This window comes from Adiantum capillus-veneris, chromosome 3 (assembly GCF_014529385.1).
Source record: "Adiantum capillus-veneris isolate H3 chromosome 3, ASM1452938v2, whole genome shotgun sequence".
NCBI lineage: Eukaryota > Viridiplantae > Streptophyta > Polypodiopsida > Polypodiales > Pteridaceae > Adiantum > Adiantum capillus-veneris.
In genome coordinates this window covers 114,775,529-114,790,964 of record NC_140933.1, presented here as the reverse complement: position 1 = coordinate 114,790,964, position 15,436 = coordinate 114,775,529, and the positions used below count along the sequence as shown (strand labels likewise).

The following is a 15,436-nucleotide window of genomic DNA, read 5'->3' as shown; positions in this document are numbered from 1 at the left end:
TAGTCCCTAGGTATCCTCTAAATGCAGTCCGGCTCATGGCCTAAACTCCATGCTTGGTCGGATAACTTTCTCCTCTATGCAAATGCTTTTGCAACTCTGATGTATATTAAAAATTGTATAAAAGTGTAAATTGTAATTTGTGCATAGACGCCTGGGGAGGGGTATGTCTCATCATTTTTCAGCAAGAAAGAGTGCATCCCCGACTTCGAGCGGCCATAAATCTTTTATCCTTCATCTTTTTTTGTTTATGGATACTCTACGGACATCTCCACCAGACGAGCTTCCTCACAATGTCCCATGTTTTTCCTAATTTTGAGTGTGTTCCATGCTTCAAGGTTTTTTCACAAATCTCTACAGGTGTTTTTGGCCGTGCAATAGTTCTTTCTTCCGACGGTGTGGCTTGTGCAAGGCTATAAAGGCATTCATTTTCCTTTTCGTTTGCACTCTAACAATGTCTACATTTCTGTTCTACAATAGCCTCATTTTTTTGGCATTTTGCAATGTAGAAATGCACCAACAATGTGTCCACGGGATCATTCCGTCCTATTTCTAGGCATATGCAATACCCTACCTCGTGTAGGATCTCATTTGCAAGTTTTTCTTTCCTAGAAAGTTCCACAACATTTGGCCATAACTTACCAACATCATTAGTCATAGAACAATTAGCAATGCTTGTAGCGTCGTTGGTGTTAACTAAATTTGGTCAACCCATGGATAGGTAGGATGCAGGTACATGGAAGCAAGCAGGATCATGGGAGAGGGTTTGAGCATAAATTGGATATAGATTGTAGCAAGCATTGTTGGGATGTGTATGTAGTCTCACATTTAGCAAGTAGAAGATGATTTCCAGTCATGTTGGTAATTGGGAAGCCTAGAAATGCCTAAAGTGAACATCTTTCCAATGCTTTTTGCAGTTCTCAATCCTTTCGACATCTTGGTTTATAAAAGCTATGCATTTGGGGCTACAGTGGGAGAGTCATGCCAGAGGAAAGATGATGCTTGTTCTAGACAAGTGATTACGGCATGAATAATTACTTTGGTGTGTATGTCAAAATGGGTTGTCCAGATTGGTCCTTTCATGTTTTTTATGCGCATAGGTACCTTGCAGCTAGTCAATGGGGAGCTATGGAAGGCAATTGCTACTCAAGTCTGTTGGCAATCATGGCAGTCATAGTTTCCTCTTGTTGAAGAGGAAACTTTTAGTTATGAGCACTTTTATGAAGTTTACTATGTTCACTGGGTGGGCAGCCATAATCACATTCATTTGCTTAACTTGAGAGAAAGAGTCCTTGTGGACGTTCTATGGAGGCAAAAGAGATATGGTTTTTTGACCTGGGTGGAGGAGGGTTGAATGCTTGCATAGAGATGGTCAGAAGGACGGCTTAGGTGGGGTTGTTTAAATGGATGTAGGAGGTGTGAAGTGGGTTGAAGATAAACGTTTTTAAGGCGAGTTGAAACTGACGTTGCATGGGTGTGTGAAGTAAGGCCAAGCAATTGTTTTTATAAAAGTAATGGTCGAGTTATCATAAGGGAAAAAAATTAACGATAAGAAAGTTGCATGGGGAAAAGATTAGCGATTCTCCAGTCAGCTGGTGACAAAGACAGTGGAGCATTATCTTCATGATGCAAGGGGGTGCATCATGCAAATAGCGCTCCAGTTACCTGCATGGGTGACACGTAAAGTGAAGCACTATCTGCATGATGCAAGAGGCTGGATGAAAAAGGAGAGCCACTAGCTGCATGACGTGGAAAGGGGGTCGACCAGTCGCGAGGTTCCCTCTTCTTTTTCTTGGCTCATGGAACCCTCTGCGTCCAATGCCTTCCTTATCTAGAATGCCTTACAAGCCTCCTCCTCCTCATATAACCACAGCAAGATAGGGAATGATTGGAGGCTACGAAGGGGACGAAAAGGCGTTGGCTATAGGTAGAGACAGCATGGGGAGAACTAACAAAGCGGAGATGTAAGGTGATCTTTGGGAACTATTGGAGATACACAACAGAGGTGGTCAAGCAGTCGAGGGGACCCTGAGTTGCACTACCAAGGAAGGGGGTCAAAGAAGGTGGAGCTCTAAACAGGGGGAGCAGGGAAGGTGTCTGCATGAGGCGTAAATAGGAGTGCTTGAAGTGGCGTGTGTAGTTGTCCATGAGAAGGAAGGTGTGTGCACTACGATATGAGGGGAGAGAGTTGTAACTTGTAAGCAAGAGGCGAAGGCGGACGCAGTGAGGACAAAGAGGAGCATTACATGTTGAGGTATGGGGTGAGCAGAAGTTGATCGCAGTGTGTGAGAAGAGCAAGGGGTTGTCCAAGGATGCCGCTACGGAGAGGCACCTAGTTATGTAGTGGGTGTGTTTCTCGTCCCCCTTCTCTAATGTTTGTAGCAATCCTTTTAAGGTATTAGTGAGAAATTATTTCGCATTATGTAAACGATGTTCTCATGTCCCCTATGCAACACCCATAATTTTCTACAAGCGTCGGTACTAACAAAGGCCCCTCATGTGGTAAGACTGGAGGGGTCCACGATTACTTTATCTGCTAGTTATTAAACACACTAATTGATAGCATCCTTATAGTTTGGAACCCTTATTGAGCTTGTACCACATCATAATTATCACAATAGGTAAAAATTAATATAAAAATTTACAATACAAAGCCATATTGAAAAATTGTGCACATTGAATCTTTGTTGATTCTTTGTATTTGTTCTTGATGTGTAGCTGATAAGCTTTGGCCTTTTGAAAACTCCTATTAACTAATGTCGCATTGGTTAACACACCCTTTTGTGTAAAGAAGTTGAAAATTGAAATAAAGGAAATGAGTTGAAAATTGAAATAAAGGAAATGGGGCCTTCGATGATGTGAGTGTCAAGACTAAGAAGGTACTTAATGGCTTTGTGGTTGGGTAAAAAGTTGAACTCTACATGTCAATGTGGTTAAATCGTTTTGCAAAGTGAGTGTACTATGGGTGCAAACAACACAAGTGTCAAATGCATATGTCCAATGATGAGTCATCTTTATGCGATGCAAGAAAACTTAATGCTAGATACTTTCAAAGGTAAGTGTAGCTATGAGAACATAAAACAAGCTTTCTAAGATTGTACCCTTGTACTTTTTATTTTTTGTTGTCAAGGAGGAGTGCTCTCAACTCAGTGTAATTGTGCTTGAGAGTTTGGATTCTACATTTATTAGACCAATGCTTATGCTCATCTATTTCTCCATCAGGAAGTAGCAACACACTTACATAGATCAACTCTTCTAACTTAAGCATACGTAAATTACCTATTACGGCCTTTAGAAGAGTTTGTTAAACTTGAAAGCTTTGGTACTAGCACTTTGTAAACCCTTCACTACCATTCAAAGAAGACCCGACAGATTTCTCATCAGAGAATCATATGAAAAGTTCACAATACTAAAAGCTTCTACCTCTTTGTGAGAAATGATGTCTTTCACAATTCTTATTTGTATGAATTGGGCAAGCAAGGCAGCATAAGGAGCTACAATGTTAAGTGCATTTCGGGTACACACAACCTTTATGAAGATAGGGTCAAAATATTTTACGACTATTTGCAAATGCCATTGTAACTGAATAGTCATATATGTACAACTATCTGCATTGCCATTGTACAGATTGGCCAACTATTTGCAATGTCATTGTAATTGAACGGTCATATTGTACAACTATTTGCATTGCCATTGTAACCGAATCACTACAAGAGGCTATTCATATTAGCGACGCTCACACAGCGACGCTCAAAAAAAAAATTTCCGGCGTCGCTATGAGCGTCGCAAATTTACAAAGAAATTTGCGACACTCATAGCGACGCCGGCTGGGCTAAAAAAATAACCGAGCGCGCCCAAAAACTCAGATCTCAGATCTGAGTTTTTCGGCACCCTCAAGCAAGGAGCAGGTAACGCTCTCTCTCTCTCTCTCTCTCTCTCTCTCTCTCTCTCTTCTCTACACACACACACACGAGGAGAGGAAGGAGAGCCAGGTATGCTCCTTCCCTCTCCTCATTCTCATGTTCCCTTCCCCTCTTTCTCTCTCCCTCTCTCTCTCTCTCACACACACACATACACACACACACATAGTGTTTTTGAGTGAGAGAGAGAGAGAGAGAGAGAGAGAGAGAGAGAGAGTACAAACATAAACAAAAACGCACACACACATACATAAACAAAGAATGCACACACACATTGAGAGAGGAAAAGAGAGAGAGAGCATGCATAAACAAAAAACGCACGCATTGAGAGAGGAAAAGAGAGAGAGAACATGCATAAACAAAAAACGCACACATTGAGAGAGGAAAAGAGAGAGAAAACATGCATACGATCCAAAAAAACGCACACACATTGAGAGAGAAAGAGAGAGAAACTAAATTAACGTCGTAGGAAACTAATTAAAATTAAAAGACCTAAAGATCTAGCCGACGAGTAGTTGAACTCAAGACCTATTATTCAAGAGGGAAATGGCATAATCAATCTATCATACTTGGCATGGGTGATAGAAAGGTTATACCATTTATCTCTTTTTATTGGCACACACATCCACACACGCGCACACACACAAGAAGAAGAGAGTTATAACGTCGTAGGAAACTATCCTAAAAGACGTTAAAGATTAGGTTAGATGTAAACTTACGTTAAATTAGATTTAGGTTTATTTAAGTTAAATTAAATTAGATTTAGGTTTATTTTTAACTAGATTTACGTTTATTTACGCTAGATTTAGATTTACGTTATATTAGATTAGATTTAGGTCTCCATAGACTGCGATGCCTGCATGAAGCGGGTGAAGAAAGCCCTCAATGGAATATAGGGTATTGCTGCCTTCACTCATGGTGGGCTCCGTCGATCCAAAAGTACTGGTGAAATGTCTTCAGAAGATAGGGAAGAAGGTGGATCTTCAGGGCGGCAAGAGTCACTACATCCCCGACACAATGACCATCTAGACAACCTCTAGTCATTCAACAGCAACTTCAAAGTTAGTAACAAGAGCAAGAACGGTCTAAAGGGCCAATTGTTGTCGTCAGATGTGGATGGAGATGAGGCAGCGTCACCGCCGGAAGTTAACTCTCACATCTTTAGTGATGAGAATGCCAACTCTTGCCGAGTTATGTGAAAAATTGTGTTAAATCAGTTTTAAGGTTCTTATAATCCCTGTTAGTTTAGTTCTTTGTTTTTAATATAACATAATTTACATTAGATTTAGATTTATGTTATATTAGATTAGACTTAGGTTTATTTAGGTTTATTTAGGTTTATCCACACACACACAAGAAGAAGAGAGTTTTAACGTCGTAGGAACTATCCCAAAAGACATTAAAGATTAGGTTAGATGTAGACTTACGTTAAATTAGATTTAGGTTTATTTTTAGTTAGATTTACGTTTATTTAGATTTACGCTTATTTACGTTAGATCGAGTCCACGCAAGAATTACTTACGGTTTAGGGTTTAGAGTTAGACGAACAGTGAAAAGATCTACTGTGAAAAGATGTTAAGATGCTGTGAAGTGCTACAGCTAGAGAAGAGGCAAAGGGGTTTTGTCCACTACATGCAGTATCATGTAGACGTGGCTCTGTAGATTTCTTGTACCCACAAATATAGGTATTGACCAATAAAGACGAGATTATAACCCGGTGGTTCTGATCTCCGTGCACCTCTAGACCGAGGTGTGCGGGGATTGGACATGACTAGAGAATGTGAGGTAAAGAGAGAGAGAGAGAGAGAGAGAGAGAGAGAGAGAGAGAGAGAGAGAGAGAGAGAGATAAGACGAAGAATGCCAATAGAATATTAAATTTGTTGTCCAGGTTATAAGATTTTTATCCTCATTATGAGTAGTGACGAGGATGTAGGACCGTCCAACCGAAACACCTATCTCTCAACGAGGGTCTTATGTCCTTGTAATCAATGCAAGCATGCTGTGCGACGGACAAGACGTGTTTCTTTGCAGCACATTCGCGAATTTGGCGAGTTCGATCCATCTATTATAGATCGAGTTGTTGCCAATTATAACTCGTCGGACTCTGACGCTGGCCAACAAGCAGCAATTTTGCAACCCAATAGACGTGTTCGTAGGCGCTTTGGTCAAGCAGCATATGTGAGGCCACAAGATGTAGCCTCTGAGAGCTCGGGGGATGATCATGCAGAGCACATTCCCAACGAGGCAATGTTTGAGCCCGAGATTGATGAAATGATCGAGACGATCATGGATTTAGAAAGGCTTATCTATGATGATATGAAAAGTGAAGCCGATACGCCATTGTATAATGGAGCACGTATGTCTAGATTGAAAGCACTCCTGGTTCTTCTCAACATGCAGACAAAGTTTGGATGGAGTGACACTAGCGTCACAGCGCTTTTCATGTGATCTATTACAATTAGTTTACTTTAATAAAACTCTAAATGTATAATGATCTGATAGATTTTTACACGACTGTATCGTATTTTTATGTTGTGTAGATTGCTTAAAGAGCACATACTACCAGCTGACAATGTGATGCCAGATTCCCGAGATGAAGTAAGAAAGATTTTGCGAAACTTGGGGATTGATTACAATTCTATCCACGCTTGTCCTAATGACTGCATTCTTTTCAGAGGGGAATACATAGACATGGAGAAGTGTCCGAAATGTGATTCCGAAAGATATCGAGTAGATCTCCACGGGAAAAAAATTCCACAAAAGGTTTTGCGACATTTTCCTCTTCTTCCTCGCATCAAGCATTTCTTCGAATGTAAGTCCATGGCCGCCCTAGCATCATGGCATGAGGAGAATAAATCTTCGGATGGTGTGCTACGAATTCCTACAGATTGCGCAGCCTGGAAACATATAGATGGAACATGGTCGGATTTTGCCAGGGAAGCTCGAAATTTGCGCTTAGGCCTGGCTATGGATGGCGTAAATCCATTTGGTCAAAGATCAACATCTTACAGTGTATGGCCCGTTGTCATCGTCAACTACAACATTCCCCCGTGGTTGACTACGAAGAAGGGGCACCTATGGCTAAGCTTGATTGTGCCAGGGCGATATAAAGTGGGGAATATGGATGTGTATCTTCGTCCACTATTGAAAGAGCTACAACAATTGTGGATTGGCATAGAGGTGGTGGATATGAGCCGACACACAGGACGACGGAATGCTTTGATCAGAGGCATTCTAATGTGGACCATGCATGACTATCCCGGGCTAACAGAATGCTCAGGTGATCTATTGACACTCCTCACTCAAACACTGTAAATCTTGTTTTTTCCCATAGTTGATCTATTATCATGTGTATACATGCAGGGATTCAAACAAGCGGATACAGAGCATGTGTCACATGTGGACCTAGACTGAATGCACGTAGGGCACCCTCACTAAAGAAGCAAATCTACGAAGGTCATCAAGCGTATCTTCCAGAGAATCATGTGTTATGCGACGGCTTTTTGGGAAGAGAGCCACCAAGGATGTCTGCACAAGCATGGTTAGAGCAGAAGGAGATGTGCGATGACGGATTGCCTCCAGGGATGAAGAGACTATCTCTATGGTACGAGTTACCATACTGGCCCCGACTCATGATCAATCACTTGCTCGATCCAATGCACATATTCAAGAATGTGGGTAATCTACTATGGGACCATCTGACCGGCAAGAAAGATACTTTGGGAGCCAGAGTTGACCTTAGAAATGTGGATTGTATGGAGCAATATTGGCCGCAAACAGCGTCTGATGGATCGATAAAACTCCCTAAAGCACCATGGATTTTCACAGGAGCCCAAGAACACAAAGTAAAAGAGACCATTCGATCTTTGCGGACCCCCACTAGCGTAATGCACTCGCTCCGAACGTGTCTTACTAAAGAAGGAAAGCTTACCGGTTTGAAGTCACACGATTGGCATAAAATGTGTCAGGTACGTTCATAGTGGACTTTAATATCATTGCATAAAATGTGGGCTTTAATATCATTGCTGCACATACTTTACAGTTTATTTTACCGGTTGCCATTGAGGGATGTTTGTCTCTCGACATCCGTAACACAATCTACAAACTTGCAAAGCTGGTACAATGGATCTCACAAAAGTAGATCAACGTAGACTCCGTACCATTTGCCAAACTAAATGCTGCGGAGCTTGTGTGCATGTTTGAGAAACATTTTCCTACTATCATGCTAACCATTCAGGTGCATCTTCTTGTTCACATAGTTGATGAGGTGGAAATAGGTGGCACAGTTCATTCCAGATGGATGTTCTTCTTAGAACGTTTCATGAAAACGCTTAAGGGATATGTGCGTCAAAAGGCACGTCCAGAGGGTAGCATGGCAGAAGGTTGGTTGGTATCAGAGTCCCTAGTGTACATTGGAGAGTGGCTAGACGGATTTGATAAAGCCCGGGACACGCTATGGCGAACCATAGATGATGAGCGCATATCTGGGATTGTCATGTGCAATCTCGGTGTTGAGAAGAAGATGACGGAAGATCTAGAGGCTAAAATCAACCGATTTTGCATGCTTCACAATCCAGTGATGCAAAAGTGGATTTCACAATATGAGGATGCAAAGCAAGAGCGACAAAGGGCACGAATCGAGTGGAGACGGGGAAGACGACCACCGATGCACTATCCAGCGGTTCTGGAGAGCCTACCAACCTTCATGAGCTTAAGATGGTTGCACAACCAATTGAAAAGCGCACAACAATGCGGTGACGAAGTGACTGAGGAAGAGTGGGAGTACTCTCGGGGTTGCGCGACCAAGGTAAGTTTGCAATGTACGACTAGCAAGTGACTTTATTTATAAACGTTTGAACGGCCACTCATAATCTTTGTTCGTCGTAGTATAAGTCATACACAGCAGCATGGTGTAAAGGTCGACATTTTAGGGTGGAACGAATCGACAAAAAGCGTTTTACTCAAGATTGTGGAATCATGGCAAAATTTGAACAGTCTAGTCGACGACGTTCCTCTGATGCAGATCCTGTGTGGCGGAACTCACTTACTTCGGCACGCTGCAAGAGATTTTGAGGATCGATTACAGAGGATTTCTTGTCGACTTGTTCGACGTGCAATGGTTCAAGATAATCATGGAGGGTCGCAACGCTACTGTGCGTAGAGGAGAGTCTGGTTTTCTTGATGTGGATTCTACTAAGAAATGGACTGACCTAAGGGACACTTTCGTACTACCGGAGCATTGTGAACAAGTAAGTATGTAAATAATTAACATCCCCCTTTTACAAATTATGTGCTTGAAAGCTCTCATGTAAGTTATGTGGCTCTGGCAGGTAATATTTCATCCTACAAAGTCTACATCAAACTGGTGGTACGTCATAGAGGTAGCCCCTCGTAGTGCAAGGACGTATGAAGGCTACCATGTGCCAATCACAACGGCATCAATGGAGGAGATCATAGAAGATGCTCAATCAGAAGCCGCTGTGGTGGTGCCAGACGAGCATCAAGATGCTACTACTCTATATGGGGTGCATGCAGAGGAGCTACAAAATGAAACAGAGGATATGTGTTTAAACGGAGAGCTCTATATAGATATAGGAAGTTATGCTGAGTTATGCGAGGATGAGAGAGAGATCTCTTGAAGCCACAAATATTGTATTTGAACAATTTTGCTCCGTGTTGTAAAAGCTCTGGCTCTCTAAGTACCTTCCATGGTGTATAACGCTCTTTTCTACTCGCGCTCACATCTTTTGATTGAAAATTTTGAGTTTTTGACTTGCCTCTTCTATCACTCAATTCATTGCGTCATTGTATTTATATACGTCATTACGTCATTGTATTTAATGGTCTTTGCGTCATTGTCTACTCTATTCATTCAATATTAAGTTTAAATATTCGTGTGTTTAATGCAGGTATGGATGATGAGGAGTTTCTTTCTTCTTTGTCACCGCAACAGAGACAGTGGTATGTGGAGCGTCATCGCTCTGGCGCATCATCGCGCGTTCCTACTCCATCCGCATCTCCCTCTCTTTCGAAGCATTCGGCGTGCTCCGAAGCTTCGGCGTCGACGAGACGAGCTTCACACTCGTCTAGACACCGGCGCTCTAGTGGTGGCGGTGGCGGTTGTTGTGGGGATTCCGCCACCGATGCCTCCACACCGCCTCGTGTTCGACGAGGCTCTTTACCCTCCCCTTCTTTGCCCGCCCCCACACCAGCCACAGCATCGCCATCTACGCTAGGTTTTGCACGGCTGACTGTTCCTAGAAGCTACACACCTCTACCTACTCCGCCAGGAGCCACCCCACTCGACACTCCTCGCTTCGGGGCCCAGACGCCGGTGGAGACACCTGACGTCCGTACCCCCATCGACACGCCGCTAGAGATCCGTGCCGGGACACCCAGGTTCACCCGTCACCGGCCAGAGGGCTTGTCTTACTTCGTCGACTTCAACGGCGGCATCATCATGGATGATGACGGCAAGAAGGTGATCTCGCGCATGCGTGGTCTTTGCTCTCAGCTGTTTAAACAATACATACTAAACAAATGGAGTGAAGTACCAAGTGATTTAAAAAACAGAGTCATCAGCATACTTCATGATGAGTTTCCCGTTCCAACACGGGATCAGCGCTTCAATGAAGACCTGATGAAGATTCGAATGCGCGAATACTGCAAACACAAGCGTTCCGAAGTGCAAAATTCAATCAAGAATGGGTGGAACAGGTCAGATTGGCTGGCCAAAGAAGATTGGAAGAATGCGAAGAAAGCAACGCGCGAGAATCCCGACAAGTGGAAGCAACAAAAGGATGCAGCCAGAGCGCGAGTAGAGGTAGGGAGCTCGCACCACTTGGGGAGCGGTGGATGGACATCATTTGAGGCCGATTTTGTAAGTGTTTTCGCATTGCTCTTTATGTTCACTAGTTTAGGGTTTATGAGTTTTTTAATTCTAACATAATGAAATTTTTGTATGTTTTGACAGTGGTCGATGACAGGACGTGATCCCACACCGTACGAGCGCGAGTACGCAGGCAAGAAGGGCTTAAACGCCCTGATGGGCATTCTCAGTTCTCGCGGCGGCATGGTTAGTATTAGGGTTTACTCTTTTCTATTTTTTGTATTGTTTTATAAATGTCGTTATATGTTTATACTTACTGAAAGCTGTCTTATTGTCTTTTTTTGCAGAATCCGACAGATACGCCGCTTAGACGCGATGAGACGTCTGACTAAACGACGTCATTTTAGCCGTAGCTAGATAGCATTAGTTTAAGGTTTCTCATAGCTTATGTATCATGAGACGGATTTTATACGTCTTTTGAACCATGTATATTATTACATTTGTCACCGCAGTTCCTTTTGCCAATCAATTCTTTATGCCTATGATGTTGTACAATTGTCATTATTACATTTGTCAATCAATTCATTTTGCCTATGATGTGTACAATTGTCAATTTTGCAAACAATGCGTTTTGTGGGTGACTATTTTAGGTCTATTATCTACCCTTGCACTTTTTTTAAAAAGTGAATCAAGTACAATATGGTTGATGGGTGGCAGGGCATTCAATGCCCTGCCACCAAAAAAAAATTCTCTCGGACGTCGCTATAACCGTCATTATTTATGGCTCTGTAACGTCGCTATGAGCGTCGCTATAGTCTTCTGTGTAAACGTCGCTATAATCGTCGCTATGAGCGTCTCTATATAGCGACGCATATAACGACGCTCATAGCGACGATTTTAGCGACGCCGGGAGTTATAAAAACCCAGTGTATTTCCGTCGCTAACAGCGTCACAAGAGCACACAACCTCTTGTAGTGAATGGTCATCTTCTTCAAATGGTACTTTGAATGAAATTAAAACTTCGAATCATACCATGAAACTTGAAATTCAAAAACTAAAATGAACCAAGTATAAGCATGGGGTAGTTTACAACTTTCTTAGAGAGCATGCCAACTTACATATATACAAAACTATGCATTGTGGAAAATCCAATTGTGATAATTTCTACTTTCGTATGGCATAATATATACTTTCATATGACACTCCATTTTGATCTCATTGAGAAAAGTAGATTCATGTGAAGTAGATTCATGTCATGCCATGTAATAAGTTTGAATAATTAAAATTTCTCTTGGAATTTGAAATTCGAGGAAATCCACATGTGGAGTAAGAAAACCCAACTTAAGCATTGTTGAGTTTCAAGAATCTAAGAAGGGTCAATTGAAACCTGTGATGTGATCAAATCCAATGTGAGCATTTGGTCGATTGATATGTCCATTTGATCAATGACCAATCCTACATCCTTCACTGCAGATAATATGTTAGATAATAATCCTTTTCTATGTTTGTATTGAACATGGACATGTAATCTTTTCTATGTTTGTATTGAACATGGACATGTAATTTGGAGTCTTTGGCATGCATGCTCCACCGTGACCAAACCAGATTCATTATAGTCCTAGAAAAGACCCAAAGTTCATGCTTAGATCTCTCTCTCTCTCTCTCTCTCTCTCTCTCTCTCTCTCTCTCTCTCTCTCTCTCTCTCTCTCTCTCTCTCTCACACACACACACACACACACACACACACACACACACAAATCCATTCAACTTGAACATATGTGATTAACGAGTATGGCCGGCCACCTTCGACTCTCTCTCTCTCTCTCTCTCTCTCTCTCTCTCTCTCTCTCTCTCCCCTTCGCTCCCCCTCTTTTATCGCTTGCACATTAGCTTCTCTCACTTTTGGAATTTAGCCTTCATCTTGGAGACTTTGACACGTGTAAATGGGACTCTTTCTGCCGTTTGACACGTGTAAATGGGACTCTTTCTGCCGTTATAGAATACATATAGATGAAGTAATTCATCAATAAGAAAGAAACGATTCCTAAAATTATCAAGATTAGAAATCTTAGTTTGATTGAGTATATCCAAAACTAGATCACATGGAGTTTAAATTTACTCATGAATATTGTCTTCATTCCACCTCACTTGGACAGTATGCTCTTATAGAGCCCATAACATGCATGAACAAAATTGCAAAATAATGTAAAATTGCAAAGCTCATCTATTGCAACAAGCATGAAGCATTATTATTCAGGAGGAATTATTCAAGATAAATATCCTTTTTCTAATTTAAAAAACCAAACTACTAACTTTGTTAAAACACAAATTATTAATATATTACAATAAGGGGGAAAACACTAACATTTCAAGCTAGGGTACCTGTGGGTAACACATTTTTTATCTTAATTTAAAGAATAATATAAATTAACCCCACATTTCAATGTATAAGTTAGACATTATCATTTCAAGTTTCTTTACCAACTTATTGCAAAAACGTGTTGAATTGTTAAAGATCAATTACACATGATACTGTCATGTCCAAAACACAAAACGAGAATTTGGAACGGGAAGTTAGAATGGGAATGGAGAAACGAAGGCCTAAAATGGCTATGTTTTCAGTAGACTTTGTTTATATTATATATTACAAATCCACAAAAATCACATGATGATTTCGTCCATGTCCATAAGATCTCTTGCATGTGACATCTTATACAAACACTCACAATTGCCCTGGCTTGGATTTGAGTAGGATTTATCTTGTACTTTTTTTGGAGCTTAATATTATAATCACTCCCAGGTTGTGAGTTTTGCAAAAAGGAAAAACAAAGAATTCATTGCTACACGTGGGCAAGCACGCCTTGATACTTAATCATTGCCAACGTGCCGATACTTCCACATGAGAGGGATACAAGAATGTAAGACATTAGTGCACACATACATAACAAGATTTAGAAATTTTCTCATGTAGGAAAACGGAGCCTCTCATTGTTTTTCATACAATGCATAACATCATGACCTTCTGCTCGAGAGGCACCGCATACCTAGCTAGGTACGATTGGGGGTAGGGGACCGCCGACCCCCCCCCCCCCCCCCCCCCCCCCCCCCCCCCCCCCCAACCGGGCCGGCAATCCCTACCCCCAATCGTACCTAGCTAGGTCTGCAGTGCCTCCCTCATAGAAGCTAGTGCCTCCCTCATAGAAGCTCATGATGTTGAGCTAAGTCACAATGTGGGAAATATTCTGAGAATTTGTCCAAAACTTCTTGTGATAGGAAAGAGAGAAATAACGTAGCTATTTCTAATATAAATTCTTATAAGGCGCTTATGGTGAAAAATAAGAATCATCGGAGAAACTAAAGGAAAATGTATCGGTGTAATTAAGTGGAGAACATTAGAAAACAAAAACAATTAAGCTAGCTTCGATGATAGTACTGTTGACATACCATATAAGAGGCACTCCCAAGATAATTAGAGCAGGAGTACTGCGCAAAGGTCTCTAGGTGGTGGATGGATTCATGGAGATTTCGTATCTCTCGTTTCATGTGGTCCAAGTAGTCCAATGCACGAGTGATCAAACATGCAGGCGGTGACCTCTCTTCTGCGTCCTGCAGCTGGAAGAGATCAAGCTTGGTGAGGCAAACAGCATCATCTCTCTCTCTCTCTCTCTCTCTCTCTCTCTCTCTCTCTCTCTGGGGTTGATTTCCTTACATCATACCTTAGGTGGCTGCGGTGGGATGAGCTCTCTCAGAGACTCCAGCTCAGCATAAAGGGGGGCATCGGCGGGATCAATATTATAACTGGGTGATGAGGTGGAAGTAGAAGAGGTAGCGGCCGCCTCGCCAAGGAGTAAGATCGCCTGAGGGGAGAGCTTGTGGGGACTGCGGCGCCAGGGGACGTGGGTTTTGGAGATCCTCTTGCGCAAGCGATGCAAGTGGCTGCGCAGCGACGCATGAGAAATGGCAGTATTATCATATATCCTATGACACGGTATTTCGTCGCAATCCTCCTCCTCCTGCTCCTGCTCCTCCTCCTCCTCTTCACAAGAAGTAATTCCTTGTGTAATATCATCAGGGTGTTGCTCATGTAGGGAGAGTGTAATCAGTGCCATGCATGCATGCGTAAGCTGCTACTGATTGCAAAAAAAAAAATGAGAGACACAGTCGGGCCCCTCTCTCTTTATTCTAACAAGCGCAAGAGCGGGTATTGCGTAATACCTATTTATAGGATCTGTGTGTACACTATGTAAATAGAAGGAGAGGAATGCCGCAGTCGGGGCAGAAGAGCAGTCCAGAAGTGGGTTGGTGTAAAGAGACCTTCTTGCCGAAACCCGCTAGCCAGAAGTAGAAGCAGCGGGCTGCGGTGGCAATCCCAGGGGCTGCTACTGGTAGGTACTGGGATGCGATCATGCGGCTATATTTTGAGTTGTACACTGTACGGCGGGGGGGGGGGGGGGGGGGGGAGAGAGCAAACTGGAATCAGAATCTGGATCACTTGCAGGCTGCACTACTTTAGGAGAGAGAGAGAGAGAGAGCAAGGGGGAGATGTACGACCCTGCATGTCGGGTGCGTATTTTTGTGTATGTATGTGTATACGTGTGCAATATTGGTCGCACGGAGTCGGGATTGCGTGTGTGCATGCACGGGGGAGAGAGAGCGAGAGAGGGCGTGCAACGTAGCGCGCTCTAATGGA

At 42.5% G+C, this 15,436-nt stretch overlaps 1 protein-coding gene across 1 annotated transcript; it reads right to left on the bottom strand.

Annotated features, from left to right (window-relative positions):
- Positions 1 to 11,877: 11,877 nt before the first annotated feature.
- Positions 11,878 to 15,113, bottom strand: LOC147461527 (uncharacterized). The gene is made up of 3 exons (XM_086501215.1): positions 14,463 to 15,113; positions 14,191 to 14,358; positions 11,878 to 12,364 (listed from the first exon to the last, which is right to left on the bottom strand). Exons 1-3 carry the CDS (start codon positions 14,853 to 14,855, stop codon positions 12,281 to 12,283), a joined length of 645 nt encoding a protein of 214 aa, XP_086357341.1. The 5' UTR covers positions 14,856 to 15,113; the 3' UTR covers positions 11,878 to 12,280.
- Between the last annotated feature and the right edge of the window lie 323 nt (positions 15,114 to 15,436).